At 37.6% G+C, this 17844-nt stretch overlaps 1 protein-coding gene across 1 annotated transcript in view; it reads left to right on the forward strand.

Annotated features, from left to right (window-relative positions):
* The first annotated feature begins 1248 nt into the window (after positions 1-1248).
* Positions 1249-17844, forward strand: part of SOHLH2 (spermatogenesis and oogenesis specific basic helix-loop-helix 2) — a 54110-nt gene continuing 37514 nt past the window's right edge. Inside the window, exons 1-2 of the mRNA XM_074216026.1 lie at positions 1249-1609; positions 8499-8713. Coding sequence (XP_074072127.1) covers positions 1562-1609; positions 8499-8713 — 263 coding nt within the window. The 5' untranslated portion in view covers positions 1249-1561. The remainder of the gene's footprint in view (positions 1610-8498; positions 8714-17844) is intronic.

The following is a 17844-nucleotide window of genomic DNA, read 5'->3' on the forward strand; positions in this document are numbered from 1 at the left end:
AAAGAAAGAAGAAAGAAAGAAAGAAAAAGAAAAGAAAACTAAGGATGAATAACAAATGATGTTAAGTTCCTGGGGGAAATGCAGAATTTAGGTAAGATCCTGACCCTTCCCTCTTGCCTTGGAAGATGAAATAATAAAATATCATTGAAATAAATAAACATAAAATATCAGTAAAGATATAAAATAAATATGAAATATTTATTTAAAATATATAAAAATAAAATAAAGAACTAAAATATGCACAAACTAATAAATAGAATCATAGACATATGAAAGGTTCTAACAAAGTTGGAGAACAGGGAGGAGCAACAACATTAGTAACTGGTGGAGATGTAACTGTTGAGGTAACCAGGCAGGATTTAAAATTCAATAAATCTAGGAGTTTTTTTAAGGATGAATTAATTAAATGGTTTTTTAAGTTGATAATTGTTACGGCCCACGGAGGATGTTATAAATATCCACATGACCCTTGGCAGAAAAAAAGGTTTCCCCACCTCTACTTTAAAGGATGGGCATTCTACAAGTTAAAGAAGAGTGCTGAACATTCCTAGGCATAGGGAACAACTTGAGCTGGCGTGGAAATTAGAATAGCGTGGGGCACAAATGGGTAGTGGGTTTACCGCAGTTTTGCTGGAGTAAAAATAGTTGATGGGAGAATATGCGATTAACTGGAACTATAGGGTGACACTAGTCTATGAAGGGCCAGGTGAAGAGTTCCAACCATTTGGTGAGAGACCTGGAGAAGTCCTGTAGAGCCATGTGGTGCAAGAAGAGTAGGGAGTAGTTCTGCCCCTTCCTCTTTGCACATTGCAAGCACACAACGGCGCTGCCATGACCTTGTGGCACACGTTAGGCCTGTGACCATGTGGGGCAGAGCCCACCGCTCGTGGCAGTTCAGGTAAAACACGCTGGCACTGGCTATGTAAGTAGTCCTGGCAAATCTAAACCGGTAGGTACTCACTTCCTCCCCGTGTCCCGGCCCTCACCCCATCCATCAAGGAAGAAAAGACAAAACAGGTAGAAGAGGAAAAATCTAAATGAGGATTTATTAACTATGTATCCACCCTAGTCTACTTTCTCCGGTGTATCAATTTCTCTAAGCTGAAAAAAAAAAAATGGGAACTGGTTGAAATTTCTCAAACGGCCGGGTTCGGGAGAGGCTCCTCAGGGCCCTCACCCCGGGCTTGTGGAGAAGTTGGGGCAGCTCCCGCGCCGTCTCGCAGAAGCTGGCCCGCGCGGCAGGGCCGGCCCGCCAGGCTCGCGGCGCCCGGCCCCTGAGCAGGCTCTGCACAGACACGCCTTGCTCTCGGCGGTCTCAGGCGCGGCCGGCAGGTGTGAAGGGGCTCGGGGCTAGCTCGGTCTGGGCCACTTTAAGGCTGGGCCAGGGCGAGCCGAGCGGGGAGGGCCCACAGCTGCAAAGGCAGGAGCCATTCGCGGGCAGCCGCAGCCGCAGCCGCAGGGGCTGGGGGGCCCAGGGAGCCGCAGAGACCGCCGCCGTCGGGCCGAGTTCCTCGGGGGAGCGCCGGGGCCCGGGCTCCCCGCAGCACGTGGGGAGGGGGTCATGGCGGGTTCACTTACGAGCGCTGATCGCTACCGCGTCTTGGCCAAGGTAAGGGCTCGAGCCTGGGGGGCTGGGAAGGGGCGGCCGGGCCCGGGGCCATTTGTCCCGGACTCCCGGGGCTCGCCCCCTCGGGTGCGTGCATCGGCTCCCTGCAGCGGGGGCCCGCCGCTGGGAGGCTGGGGGTGGTGAGGGAGGCGCCCCGGAGCCCGGCGAGCCGCGTGGGGTCCCGGCACCCCGCGTGAGGGACAAGGGAGAGGCCCCCGCGGGCGCGGGCCCCCTCGGGCCGCGGGGTGGGGCCCGCTGATCCACCAGCGGCAGGATCGCGGAAAGGAGGAAAATGTCCGCACTCGTTAGCTCACCTGGCCCTGCCCTGCCGTTTCCCTAAATCAAGGTGCGGCTTTTAAAAAAAGAGACCAAGTAAAAATATAAAAAAAAAATAGAAAAGTTAAAAACTTGTGATTTCAATGGATCCCTTGGCTTTAAAGCTTGAAAAATTTTATTTCCTAGGATTTTCACTCCGGAACATACATTGACCTTTCTTCCTATTCTTTTCATCTTGGATTGGAAGAGAGCCTTGAAATCCTCCTTATCTTAAATCCAAATCTATGCCTCAGTGATTAAACAATTAGATTATTAGAAAAATCCAAATTTTTCGTAGAAAAACATAGGGTAGCTTGGTTTCTTCATAATATTTAGAAGAGCTTGCCCATTGGCCAAATTACCTTTCATCAGATCGTTATGTTAATGAATTGCTTCCTAAAGCTTGTTTTTTGATTTTCTTAAGCTTTTAAATTTCAAGTCAACCAATAATGAACCTTCCTTCAAGTAACATAGTAGTATAGCACTGAGGGGTGGGCCTGACCGAACACTTCAAGTCTTTCTTCATTTAAGACAGAGGTGGACTCATTTAAATTCAAAAGTATTACTATAAACCCAAGGACTGTTGTTGGGCAGTAGGCACAGAAGGGTAGAACCAGCCTCTGTCTTCCGAGAAAACTTGAAGCTTCTTGTTATATTTGGGCAAAGGGCTGCATGTGGAGTTTCTCCAGGCGTGGCAAGTTTAAATCCTTTGACTCTTGGGGAGCCAGGAGTCCAGCATTTGCTCTTAGGATAGGGGTTATTGTGGCGCAGCTGCCGCCGATTGAGTCAGTGCTGTTTGTGGTGATAACAACCACATAAATAACAACTCGGTGAAATGCCGGAGTAGTTTGCTTTAAGCACTTCAGCACCTGCTGTTACTAATTAAAGGCTTAGTGTGCTTCAGATTGCCAACGACCATCCAGTGTTTTAAAAATGTTAGTGGTTAGATAGTACTCTCTGCATGTTCCAGCGAGCTCAGAGCTCAGGATACTAGAGTTTTGCTTGATGATAAAAAAAAAAGGCAAGAGGAGAATTTATAATTTTTATTTGAAAATAGAAGTTCTAAAAAGGACAAAAAATATTTTCACTTAATTGAAAAACATTTAGCATTATCAGCACCAGATTGTGTTTATACGAGTCAGTTTATACTAAAAATGTTACTATTGATCACAAGTGCATTCACTGAAGTATCTTTCAAAGAATGCTGACAATTTCAGGAAACTGCCATTTTAGGGAGCATTTAATTGCATTTAATTATTGTCTCGACCACAACAGTCTAGGAGGTTGGTTCACTGAATAATATTGTCCTCCCATCTTACAGAAAAGGAAACTGAGGTTCACTGGAAGCTCTTTTTGCTTGTTCTCTTCTGTCCCTCTCCACTCCAATCCCTTTACTGATAATCAGGGATGCAGGAAAATTGATTCTTAGAGAGTTGGTATGGTTAGTCGAAAAATTAGCTTTAGGTGAGTGAAACATGGGCTCTAAAGGACATTTTAACCTCTCTGAGCGTCACTTTACTCAGCTGTAAACTCCGTGAGATTTATTCTGGCTCTTGAATCTTAAAAGGTAATTTTAAACAATAAAAAATTTGTATTAAAGTTGATAGAAAATTATTTGATTAACATGAATTACTGAAATACAATGGTCTACTTATTTCTTTCCTCCAGGGAATGTTCCTTTGAATAGGCCCCAGGCACTATCTAGCCCTCCCTTTTGCCTCTCCTCAGGCTCTAAGTATTTTAACACTGCTTTCCAAAGTACTCTGCTTAGACACCTCACATCAGCCTGCCTTCCCCCCTCTAATATGCTGCAAGCTTGAATTTCAGTAACTGATATCCTACCTTTGTTTTGTATTATAGCTAATCTGCAAACAAGTTGTCTGGTTTTAATCATTTTTATTTAGACTTAACCTTCCAGTGGGGCCTATCTTTGTAAAAGGGGCCAGGAATACTTAAAACAAGGGATCTTAACTTTTTTTGTTGCCAAATATCACTTTGGCAACCTGGAAAAGCATATATACATATATATATATATATATATGTATATATATACATATATATATACCCATAAAATGAAATGAAATACATAGGATTGTGAAAGAAAACCAATTTTATTGAAATATAGTTATTAATTAAAAAAAGAATTTGTACCCTAAGTTATGAGATCCTAGCCTAAATAGTTACCCAGGTAACAGACTGTTTTCATTATTATGTATAAATGGAAAGTTTTATATTTCTGCCTTCAGAGACCTTAAGAAGATTGTTCTTTGGTTTATTCTGAAATCTTTCTACTTTACAGTATCAGTTTTCTTAATTATATATACACACATGTATATATTAAAATCATAACAATTAAGACTGAAGAGGCTTACTTGACTCATCAGATCTAAGAATAGAATGCTAGCTGACAAACGGAAGTTCCTGTGAATTGAAGACTGGTCAAACTTTGTTTCTAACAGAAAAATGTATTAGTAAACAGATCCACACAGATTAGTTCTTAGAATAGTTGGACTTCCTTTTCACTCCTTGAAGGGCGTGACTTCCTCACTTTAGTAAACTATTCTCATCCTGACATAGGATAGCTTTCAGATAGCTCTGTGGAATGATATCTTGATAAAAGGTCAGTAGCATAGTAGCCTTGCCTTTACTTTTGTGATTTAGAAGGAAGCTATTTATTGAGTCATTTTCATTTTTCCCTCAATCAAGAAAAATAACTCAGTTTCCTAAAAATCTTATGCAAATACATGGCATGAAATCAAAGAAGTACTAACGTTTTGGGTTTCTGAGTGGTCCCAGTTAGCATCAGTATATACTCTATATTGAGCAAGAAGGATCTAAAAAACTTGCCCTAAATTTATTTCCTGTAAATTTATCCAAATACTCCAGTAAAAATGGTGAATTTTCACCTTTTGAGATATGAAAATTAACCACTACTTAACCTGAAAAATCCGGAAGATATTTATCAAAATATATTCAATAACCAGTGTTTCCAAGAGAGCAAATCTATAAAATGGTGTTATATAGAACATTATTACTCTGATTCAATGAAAGCATAAGTAATCCATGAAAAAGAATAGGCTCCTGATGTTTTTAGGTTTTTTACATTGTCAGGAGAAGAAACAAGTGATTTCTTTTGAAGAGATTTTTCACTTTTAGGATGACATTGAAATAAGGTGTAAAGCCGTATGGAAACAATATTTTAAGATAAATGTAAAAGAAGAGGGGAAAAAGATCTTGTGATTTTTGGAAATTTTGGGAACTTAAAAGTTTCCTCAGTTCTTAGGATTTTCTCATTATTTTTTAACCTTTACCAATTTGGTTCTTATTCTTCAAAGTGTAGCATTGCCCTTAAGGGAGATTGGAGGAACTTCATTTCTATCATTGACTCATGTTTGGGCCAATTATGTTCCCCAAATTATAGGGATCCCCTGCAACCCAATTCCCCTTGACCACTTAACAGATCACTTTTACAAAGGAATGGGTATTGTGAGAATAAATTTGCAGTTCCCCACCCCCAACATCTGAGAGATATAATCTCCCTTTGTTATCACTTCAGTTTCTAGGGAAACTGAAGAAAGCTGAGGGGGAATAATTTCAGTTTAACCCAGTTCTATTTGGCATCCCAAGACCCTGGGCTTCCATCCCAGCACCTCGGCTTCCAGGATATTAAGATGGCTGGCAAAAACATTCAGCCTGTAATCCTATCTTCAAGGGAACTCCCAGGGGATTAAGGACACCATCCCTGAAAAAGACCAAAATCCACAATTTGGTTCTACCATCACATTTAAAAGGGAGAGGGGAAATGATGACCCTTTCCCTATACTCAGTTTAGTTTTAGTGTAAGCAGGACCTTCACCTCCTTGAGTCCTTGCTGATAAGAGAGATTGTCCCAATGTGGTGTGGTATTTTTTAAAATTTTTATTTAATTTTTAATTTATGAAATGAAACAAAGGTTTTCATGACATGATATAATCAAAAAGATATGCTTGCGCATGAAATTGCAAATCTATCATGTATAATTTGCTAAATTTCTTTTAAATATATAATAAAGTTTTCATGTGAATTAATTTTTTCCTCTCTCCCCCCCACCATTAGATAGATACAAATATGTGTGTATGATATATATATATATATGTATATGCAAAATCATTCTATGCATAATTTGTATTTATCAGTTCTTTGGACAAAGATAGCATTTTCATATATCGTTTGAAGTTAATTTGGATATTTTTTTAATACATAAAAATGATTTTATTACCCAAAGCTGTTCTTAAAACAATATTGTTGTTACTGTATACAGTGTTCTCTTGGTTCTACTCATTTCACTCTTCATTATTTTGTGCAAATCTATCCATGTTTTTCTAAGATTTCTTCAAGTTCATTTTTTATATTATTCATCACAAGCATACATTATGATTTGTTCAGCCATTCCCCAATTAATGGGCTGTTTTTAAGGGATACTGCCTACTCCAGCCACACAACAGGGAAAGAAACTTCCCTTTTAGGTGGCAGGACGACACAAAATGTCTTCTCCCAGAAGCAGGTCCCTGCCATCTCCCACCTGGGCTCCTCCATTTTAGGTGATTGGGGCACGGGGAAAAGCCCCATTATTCTATAATTTTATTTCAGTCAGAATTTTGGGAGCACATTTCACAAATAAGACATTAAGACATTGTGCTAAGTTCTTTCTATTTTGTTTGGTTATTTGGGGTAGGGGTGGGGGAGAGGTTGCATCTGAGACTGGGTTTTCTTGTTTGCACAGACTGAATGAGCAGGGATATTCACCAGTCTAGTTCTACTAATGATCAGCATTGGATATTCGATCTGCATTTTTTTTTTCTTTTGAACTGGTTAAGTTTACCCCTCCTTGGATCAAGCTCCAGAGTTAGAAGAGATCTCAGAGGCCAGTTAGACCAACACCTTCATTTTAGAAACATAACTGAGGCCTGGGGATAGTAAAGTGATCTGAAGCCTTTTGTCCAAGCTACCATAAGCGGCAGTATTTAAACTTAGATCTTCTGTCTCCAGATGAGAATCTAAATTAACTGTTTTACTCTCAATAGTAGAGAATTGTTTATAAATATATCTTTTTTGCATATAGTTTATTTCTACTTATCTGTCACCTCCTTTTCCCCTATTTTATTCCTTCCCCTTCCAGATTTAACCAGGCTTGACAGTTTGAATGGTTTATAATTATTTTGTCGCTTTCTGCCCTAGGCAAACTATATGTAGATTATCCTATTCTAGGTGCCACATTTTAGGAAGGAAATGTTGATGGGCTGGATACTATCTGAGGAAGGACTAGAATGTTAAAAAAAAAAACCCTCAAGTTTACCCAGTTTCAGAGCTATTTGAAGAAATTGGGAATGTTAAGCAAGGAGAGAAGAAAATTGGGGGTAGTGATTTGTTGTTGTCCAGTCATGTCCAACTCTTCAAGGCCTCCTTATGAGTTTTCTTGGCAAAGATAGCAGAAAGTTTGCCACTTCTTCTCCAGATCATTTTGCAGATGAGGAAACTGAGGCAAATGAGGTTAAGTGACTTACACAGGGTCACATAGCTAGTAAGTATCTGAGACCAGATTTGAACTCAAGAAGTTGAGTAGTCCTGATTCCAAGCCACCTAAGCTGCCCCTTGGTTTATGATAACATCTATTATATGTTTAAAGTATGTGTGTGTTAATACCCTTTTTAATTCTGGAACCATATACATACAACATCTACAGGCTTTGAGTTCCTTTAATGACAGAATCACAATCTTCTGAGGATTCATAGACTAATCTAACAGTCAGGAGGACCCAAGTTCAAATCAGCCTTCAAACACTTGACACTTAGTAGCTGTTTGACCTTGGACGCGTCATTTAACCCTGATTGCCTTTCATCGAGAACCATCACCAGTTGGCTTGATGAATATCTGGCCACTGAGCCCAGATAACTCCAAAGGAGAGAGTGCTGTGACTTTACACAGCCCTCACTCACTCCAATCCAGTTCATGTGCAAGTTATAACATCATCTTCCCAATGATGTCACGGTCCTCTTCAAGAATGAAGGACAAAAAATCAACATCACACACCTACAAGAGGGTTTAGACTTCTGCTTGTCCAGAAAGGACATAACTAAAAACAGAGGATCTAGAGAATGGAATCTCATCGTAAAGAGGCAATTTAGGCTGGATATAAGGAAAAAACGTTTCTAAAAATTAGAGCTAGTCAAAGGTGGACTAGTTCACCTCAGAAGATTACCCAACATTGAAGATTTCCACTCAAAGCTAGGATGAACATTCATCAAGTATCTAGAGGGAATTCTGTTTCAGGTATGGGTTGGATAACTTAGCCACTGAGATCCTTTCCAACTTTGTGATTCTGTAAAAAGTAGATATTTGCAAAAACAACTACTCAGTTTTTGTTAGGGAAATTACTAGAAATATTAGAAATAGCCTACTTTAATGAAGTCTGTGTTTGTATCATTTATTTTTCTCTTCATCGATTGTTGTGAATCTTCTCTCAGACCCCGTATTAATTGTGTGTTGTTTGTATTTTCTCCCATTTCCCCTCTCCACTACCCCACCCCATCTCCTTTAGGCAGAAATCGACCTCTTATTAGTTGGAGATGTGGCTGTTGGGAACCTGGCTGAAATTGTACAAAGATTGTTTTCAAATACAGCCGAAATCACAATCACCATTAGTGATGTGAAGAGTGCTTCAGTCTTTTTGGATGACTTCACATTCAACATGATTTTCCTGAAGATGAATTCATTGCCAACTACAGAGGAACTAGAAGCTATCAAATTAATTAGGTAAAATTTTAAAAGATGAATTTTAAAAGATGAATAAAAGTAAGCAGGTTATTTCTTGATAAAAAAATTTTGCCTTATGCTATTATATAAGTTATCTGTTCTACTTTAAAAAAATGAAAAGTAATTAGGTGGGGGGAAATAATTAGTTGTTTATAGCAAATGTTTCTATGAATCCAATAGCTATTCCAGGAAAGCATTTATAAACTATTGATAGAAGAATGCAAAATCAAATTAAATGATAAAACTATATTATTATGATTCATTAATTAAAGCTTAATATTATACTAGGACACATCTTAGCATTGACTTATTAGTTGTCACTGCCTCCTAAATATAAAAATTGGGTGTCCAAGCTTCTAGTATATGGAGTCAAATCTATGTTTGTAGACCAGATTGGCCAAGAAATGGACTTTTTTTTTTTTTGGAAAGCAAGGGGAGGTAATATCCTGTTGTTAAAGAGTTCTCTTTGTTTTGGGGGGGAGAATTCTGGATTGAAAGCAGGGATTAAAGCATTATTTATGTTATATATAAAACTATTATTAATATTATTCTTTAGGCCCAAGTCAGAGCAGTTTCAATATCCCTGTTCCATCTTAAAGCCTTATGAGCTGACACAGGCTAGTTCCAAGGGACTGAGGAATCAAAGGATAGGTGGGGTAATTTGTCCTTAAGCTATTTTCTAAGGGGTCTGAGTCCTTCAAGAGATTTAGACCGAAATGTTTTTTCTTGAGACTTGGCTGTGGTACTTTGATACTCCCAGAGCTCCTATGAAGTCATCCCAAACAAGCATTGCAAATTTACCCCTTCCCACAGAATAAACTGGGGGAATTTAGGTTGAACTGATAGGGCTAAACCTTCCTATCCTAAAGGTAAGAGGGTCCATGTGGTGATATCATAGGGATTATACTGCAGAGGGAAAAGTTGGCTACTGTCACTCCAGGCCACTTAACTTTTTGTCAGAACAATATAGACAGCATCCCTTTATCATGTGATAGTTTATCAATAATTGTCTAAAATAGAGCATGGTCAATTAGGATGGCTACAGAAACCCTTATTTCTCCTTTGGAAAGAAATTTAGTCATACGATATTTCTAATGATCATTTGAAAAGATAGAAGTGATTAAGTTCTGCCTCATTATAGAGTTCTTCTATCCTTTGGGTAAGACCAAGGAACAATAAAAAAAAGATACTTCATGCTACCTTTCATTTTGCTGTCATAACAATCTAAACTGCTTTTATGAATGAGGCAAGAAAGAGTTTTTGGGGAAAATCTTAGCACATTAGAGATGTTGTCTGGTATGCATGATGATAGGTGTTTTCTATTGTAAGTGCATTTCAACTGGGAAATCATAAGTAAGCATTTATGGTACTTGTGTAGACATTGAACAAAGTAAGTAAGACCATTTGATGAGCAGTTACCATGTGCTGAGTGTTGAGAAAACAAATACAAAGAGAAAGAAAATCCCTGCCCTTAAGGAGCTTCCATTCTAGCAGGAAAAAATACACATAAAATTGAGCTGAAAAATATAAACTGAAAAATAGAAAGTTCAGTAATTCAATAATGGGGACCTGAGGGGAAATGAAAACATGGCTGACCTATGTGTTTTCCTTAAAATAGAGGTTCTTGGGGTAGCTAGGTGGTGCAGTGGATAGAGCACTGGCCCTGGAGTCAGGAGTACCTGAATTCAAATCCAGCCTCAGACACTTAATAATTGCCTGTGTGGCCTTGTGCAAAGCCACTTAACCCAAAACAACTTTTAAAAAAATAGAGGTTCTGGGATAAACCAGCCAAATGGAGAAGGAGGGCATAGACCTAGATATATCCAATGTGAAAATCTAGGGGATATATAGAACTTCTTGAGTGAGGAGGTTTCTTGAGCATAGTAGAGAAAGTCCAGAGTATTACCAGTAGAACCTGGAGAGGCCTGAAGACCAGTGCCAAGTCACTTGATATCCTCATCATTCCTTGTTTAAAAAAAAAAAAAAAGATTAAAAAACCCCAAAAAGGATAGCTTCCAAAACTACTAATAGACCAGCCAATTCTTAAAGTAGATGTGTTCAAACTCTACTTGTTTGATATTTTAATACCTTTTACAATATGACACTACCTACATCTCTAGACTTGTTTCACGTTATTCTACCTCATGCAAACTAGTGTAACCACCTTGGTCTTCTTGTAGTATAGTAACAGTGGAAAGAGAATTGGATTTGTTTTCCAAGGAACCAAGTTCAAATGGTCACTTAACCTCCCTGAGACTCAGTTTCCTCATTTGTAAAAAGAGAAGATTACTAAGACCCTTTCTATTTCTTAACCTATGATCTCTTTACATAGCACCCAGTCTCCTGCAAGGTTTTACATGTGCTTTCAGCCATCCCTGGAAGGCTCTCCTGCCTCTTAGCTACTTCTCAAAAGGACTAATTCCCTTTAAGTTTTAGCTCATGACTTTTAAAGCCTTTCCATATTTTTATAGTTATTTGTTGTCAGTGCTCATCTATTCTTCCTGAATTCTTATTTTATGTGTATTTTTTGGCATTTTTCTCTCTGTGCATGCTTTTCCTGTTTAATGAGAGATCCTTGTAGACAAGAACCAAGGGCTCAGCATTCTCCCCATTATCTGTTATCACCTAAGGACTAGTTCTATTCTTTCTTTAATAACTACTTCATGTTTTTTTCCTATCTTTCTTTTGAACCTTATAGAGATTTTGTTTGTATTGATATTCGTAAACCTTAGGACCTTCAGGGATTTAATGCTTCTTATGCCATTCCATGGGGCTTTACCACAGATTTGTGTCATCAATGATCCAACCTTTTCCTAATGTCATTTAAAAAATCTGAGTTGATAAGAATTTCCTATGCCTTCACAGTGGTTTCATTCAGTAGCTTTCCTCTTTTCACTATATCAGAAGCATACTTTTTCTATAAATTTCCTGAAAAACACTATCCTGTTTCAGTCCATATTTTCTTTCTTTAAAATATATTTTCTCAAGGCAGTGGATAGAGCACCAGCTCTGGAATCAGAATCAGGAGTACCTGAGTTCAAATCTGGCCTCAGACACTTATGTGTGACCTTGGGGCACTTAACCCCATTGCCTTAAAAAAAAAAAGATGTAAAATATGTTTTCTCAAAATCCATTTTTGGGGGCAATGCCTCATCTTTTTCTTTATCATGCATTCTGTGATGGAGTTATCACATTCCTAATAGAAACTCAAGTCTTATGTGATTGATGAGAACTAGTATGCATCCTTCCTTTTAATCACTTCAAATGTCTACTTCCACGTTCCTCTTTTGATACTATGTAACCCTCTGTCACTTCAGATTAATTTTGTCTTAATTTATAGGCTGTCCTTTTTTCCCCTTAATTATGATTTGTAGAAAATTTGAGTATGGTCTGTAATCACACTCTAATTAAGAGAACAAGAAGTGACAATATCAAAACAATATGAAGTAATTAAAACATCGTTATTTGAATTTCAGGAAAGGTATGGAGGTCCTTTTTTTTTTAAGGTTTTTTGCCAAGCAAATGGAGTTAAGTGGCTTGCCCAAGGTCGAACAGCTAGGTAATTATTAAGTGTCTGAGGCCAGATTTGAACTCAGGTATTCCTGACTCCAGAGTCAGTGCTCTATCCACTGTGCAACCTAGCTGCTCCTGTAGGTATTTTTAATACTAAATGTTTATTTATGGTAATTTTAAATTATTTTCATTGTATACCTGTGTTAAATTTTCCTATTTCGAAGAGATATTATTTAGTAATGTAGGTTATATGGTTGTGAAGAAGTGGGAGGGAAAGAATATGTGGTATATATTTGGATCTCTGAAGTAGGTAATCGATTATTGTAGATAGCAGCAATGCAAATCGATGGAGTACTGTAATAGCTAGCATTGAAAGGTTTACAAAGAATTTTACAAATATTAACCACACTTTATCCTCACAGCAGCTGGAGGTATATATTATATTTTACAACTGAGAAGCAGAGTGACTAGCTCAGGGTCACACAGTAAATATCTAAAGCAGAATATAAACTCACAATTTCCATAATTCAAATTCAATGCTCAATCTTTTGGGCCATTTAGCTGCTCTTAACTCAGAAATTTAAGTTTGAGATCTCTGCCTTAGGTCATCTTACTTTCTCTGGACTTTTGTCTGCACTATCTTAGATGTAAAAATTATTTAGAGATTTATGGGAAAAGTGGAAAGGGATCCTCTTGTCTATCCTCTCATTTCCTATAGAAAAGAAGTGATTAGTCAGAGACCACAAAGCTAAATTTGGCCTTCATGGCTTCAAATCCCAGATATGACCAGGAAAAGGTAGCATGGCAATTCTCGAGGCTTTAATTCTCCTCCCACACATCTCTTAGGAAGAAGTGAGCTTTTCACTTCATCACTTCAAGGTAATTAGATCCAGAAAGTCTCTCTTAATTCAGAACACAAACTTATATCCCATGAAGTCCATCTAAATACCATGAAAGGTGAGGTGCCACATTTCTCTTGCTTCATGGGGACTTTGAGAGCCATAAAATCTTTTTCAATTATAAACTTAGAAATCACAAACTATTAATATGGTTCTCTTATTCAGCTAGTGCACAACAATTAATTATGCAAGCTGGGCACTACAGATATTTAATGCTTCTTTAAAAAATTTGATCTTGGGGCAGCTAGGTGCATAAGTGGGTAAAGCACCAGCCTTGGAGTCAGGATTACCTGGGTTCAAATCCGGTCTCAGACACTTAATAATTACCTAGCTGTGTGGCCTTGGGCAAGCCACTTAACCCCATTTGCCTTACAAAAACCTAAAAAAAAATTTTTGATCTTGAAGTAATAAAGAGTCTACCTTATTTCGTGAATTTAGGAAAACTAATAGAAAAATATTTTAGAACAAAAATCCAGCTCCAGGGAGGAGGGATCCAGCCAAGAAGAGGGTATATAGCCACTGTGAATAATTGGGATATATGTGCTGTATTTGAAAAGTTAAATGTCTGGCTTTTCATGTTAATGAATACTTTTTTGCCCATAAAAATATTTATATTTAAACCACCTTGAGTTTAAACTTGATGCATATACTACCACCATCAAGGAAAAAAAATTACAGATTTTTAGAATTGCAAATTATATAGTCATAGATTGTAGCATTTTATATATGGGTATGTCTATGTATGTATGTGTATGTATTATCCCAAAGAGATGTCAAAGGTCATCTTTCCAGGCCTTTACATTTAATAGATGAAGAAACATTTCCAGACCAATAAATGAGTTGGATAGATGCAAGATTGGCAAGCAGGATTTGAACTCAGGGCTCTTTGATGCAGATCCTGCATGTTTTCCACTGTGCCATTCAGTTATTCAATTTTTTTATGTACACTTAGACTCTCAGATTAAATTTTGTCTAAGAAGAAAAATAGTAAATTATTTGACAAAGACAAAAGAAGATTCAAGACCTTTAAAAAGCAATAATTAATATATTGGAACTAGGTTTTATCTTGATGCCCCTGGAAACTAGAAAACCCTGGTGCCTAATATAACATAATGATATAGGAGAGAATATGATTGAACAGCTGAGTTAATGAGCAGAATATTGGATTCTGGGAACACAATTGATTATTGAATTTGTCTGCTTCCAAATCTACAATCTATAGTCTACGTAGGCAGTCTGGTAGTTGATTGTGTACTAAAGCCCCAAAAACCAAAGTGTTGATTCTGCTTTCAAGTTCCTAATCTGAACCTAGTGTAGATAAATCCGTGTGTACAAATCTGTCACAATTTAGTATGTGTTCCAAGCAACTATGATCATCCAATTCTTTTGGAAAACTACATAAGGATATTTTGAAGTAAGGAAACTGAAAATTTTCATGCATAAAATATTTCTGAGAGGAAATTTCTTAGCATTACTTTTTCTGAATTGTAAAAACCATGATTATTTCAAAAGTTGGAACAAAGGTCCCATTATTATTCCTCCAAGTATGCAACTCATCTCTTCACAGTTGTTTCTCTTTTGCTACCTAATCATTCATCTATTCATTCAAAAATACTTATTAATAAGCAACTGCTATATTTTTAGACATTATACTTGGCCAGGGAAATTAAGATGAATGATTTGAGTCCCAGTCCTCAGAGAACTTTTAGTCTAGTTGGGACAATAATGCAAGAACTCTAATATAGAAATTATAATGCAAATAAGAATATAGTAAAAGCAATAGGTTCATTTCTTTCCTCACGATGGTCATGACTAAATCATATCTTGTACTTTGAGTTCTGCTATATACATTCCTTAAAGTTGTTAAAAACAATAAAAAGCAAATACATTCATATTTATGTAAGCAAACTATACACATATATGTTTAAAGGATAAGAAATACATAAAAGTTACAATAAATAGTGGCAGCATCTGAAACTTTAGATGATTTTTTTTTTAGTTTTATTTATTTAAGGAAATGGGGTTAAATATGTGAGGCTGAATTAGAACTCAGGTCTTCCTGACTCCAAGGACAGTGCTCTATTCACTGCACCACCTAGCTGCCCCTAGAGGATTATTTACCCTGTGCCCTCAGACTGGCAACATTGAAAGAGCAATAATTGGCGGGGGGGCCAGCACCTCAGTTTAAAAGATAGTCTTTGTGGTTCAGACCTGCCCCCTCTGCCCACAACTCTTTCTACATCAAAATATATAAAATAAAAATGTTCCTTTATCTCAAAAAAAGATCTGAAGTTTCCACTTGTGGAAGTGGACATCTGTACTTTATGAGTTACTCTTAAATACTGTCATCCAACCTTTCAGGATGACACCTCTAGTGAACTGAAGATGCTGATAGATGTTTGAGATAGGAACACTTTATGTTTGATGCAGTGGGTTTACTTTTCTGTTTCTTGCTGAGGAAATCATGCCCAAATAAATTTGCATTACATTGAAATTATTCCCTTAATTTATCACACTGGAACAAATTCCATGTTCAAAACAAGCATGATGGCAGGACTGGCTGCACTTGAATGTTTCAAGGGTCTTTGAAAATTCACTCCTTCAATGCAGGTGATAACTCTTATTTTAATTGACTTGTGATTTTATCAATACAATTCTATTATGACTTAATGCATGTTATTTTAGAGTTGCCATAGTCAAAGAAGTAAAAGACCTGCCTTTTATTGCCATGCTCTTCTGAACTTCACTTTACTGGTCAGGTCCAAGAATTGGTCATAGAACTCTTGACCTAAATACAAGCAGAATGACAAACAGAAATCCTGCCCTCCAGAAGCTTATAGAATTACTACAAATCAAAGAAAGATGGCAGAAAATAGAAATCCAGCCACCAAGCCAACACTGAAATTTTATAGCTTGGCAAAGATGAGTAGTGTATTAGGAGTGGAATGCAATGTTACTTGGATCAAATGAGATATTTGTAAAAAATTTTGCATGGTGCTTATGTAGTAGGTGATTAATAAATGCATACTAATTTTTAAAATTAATTAAATTTTTAAAATTTTTTTATTTCTTTTTTTAGAAAGATTTTATTTTGAATTTTACAGTTTTTCCCCCTAATCTCCCCCCCCCCCGAAGGCAGTCTGTTAGTCTTTACATTGTTTCCATGGTATGCATTGATCTAAGTTGAATGTGATAAGAGAGAAATCATATCCTTAAGGATGAAATATAAAATATGAGATATAGCAAAATTACTTAATAAGATAACATTTTCTTAAAATTAAAGGTGCTAATTGTCTTTGGTTTTTGTTCAAACTCCATAATTCTTTCTCAGGATACAGATGGTATTCTCCATTGCAGATTCCCCCAAATTGTACCTGATTGTTGCCCTGTTGGAATGAGCAAATCCATTAAGGTTGATTGTCACTCCCATGTTGCTGTTAGGGTGTACAATGTTCTGGTTCTGCTCATCTCGCCCAGCATCAATTCATACAAATCCTTCCATGCTTCCCTGAATTCCCATCCCTCCTGGTTTCTAATAGAACAATAGTGGTCCATGACATACATATACCACAGTTTGCTAAGCCATTCCCCAACTGACGGACCTTACTCAATTTCCATTTCTTTGTCACCACAAACAGAGCTGCTATGAATATTATTAATTAAATTTTTAATCAATTAGTGTTGATCATATCCCACTCAATTTACCAAATGTTTATTGAAGACCTACTTACATGTTAAATGCTGGGGAATAAAAAGATAAAAGAAAACAGTCCTGCCCTCAGAGAGCTTACTTTAACCTACCAGTAGGAAAACATATAAATGTAAGAATTAAACAGCTTTAAATGGCAGGGACCTAGGAATGCTTTGAAAAAGAGAGATGGTTTCCTTTAAAGTGCAGCATGAATCCTAGGAGACAGGGAAGGTCACCTGTGCAAAAGCTTGGAGGTGACAGTTGAATGTTAAGTTTCAGGAATAACCTCATTGGCTCATGCATTAAGAAGGTAATGCAAAACCTCCAACCACGTTGGTTGGGGCCAGGTTTTTAAAGGACCCTAAATAACAGATTGGGAAGCTTGTATTTTATCTTAGTTGTAATAGGAAGTTGCTAAAGAGTTTTGAGCAAGGGGCGGCTAGGTGGCATAGTGGATAAAGCACCGGACTTGGAGTCAGGAGTACCTGAGTTCAAATCCAGTCTCAGACACTTAATAATTACTTAGCTGTGTGGCCTTGGGCAAGCCACTTAACCCCATTTGCCTTGCAAAAACCTAAAAAAAAAGAGTTTTGAGCAGGACAGTGGGATTTGAACCTAAGGAAAATTACCTTGGTTTCTCTCTGAAGGATGGATTGGAGAGGGGAGAGACTAGAAAAAGATAAGTTAGGATCTTTGTTATTTCAGAGGTCCAGGGGAGAAGTGATGAGGACTTGGCTAGGGTGGTAGTTACATTAATGAAGAGAAGAGGATGAATGTGAGAGATACTGTGAAAACAGGTCACCAAGACTTGAAAACTAATGGGAAATGGGAGTGTAATGGGAAAGGAAAGAGTGATGATAGTAATATTTTGACTTCAGGGATGAGACAGATGGTGGTATCACCAACAGAAATAGGCAAATTTGAATGAGGAATGAGTTGGGGGGGAAGATAAGGCTGAGAAAGGTTAAAGATTTGGGTAAGCATCCTGAGAAGTATTCAAACTCTATTCTACTAACTCCAAGACCAAG

Source organism: Macrotis lagotis, chromosome 1 (assembly GCF_037893015.1).
Source record: "Macrotis lagotis isolate mMagLag1 chromosome 1, bilby.v1.9.chrom.fasta, whole genome shotgun sequence".
Classification (NCBI taxonomy): domain Eukaryota; kingdom Metazoa; phylum Chordata; class Mammalia; order Peramelemorphia; family Peramelidae; genus Macrotis; species Macrotis lagotis.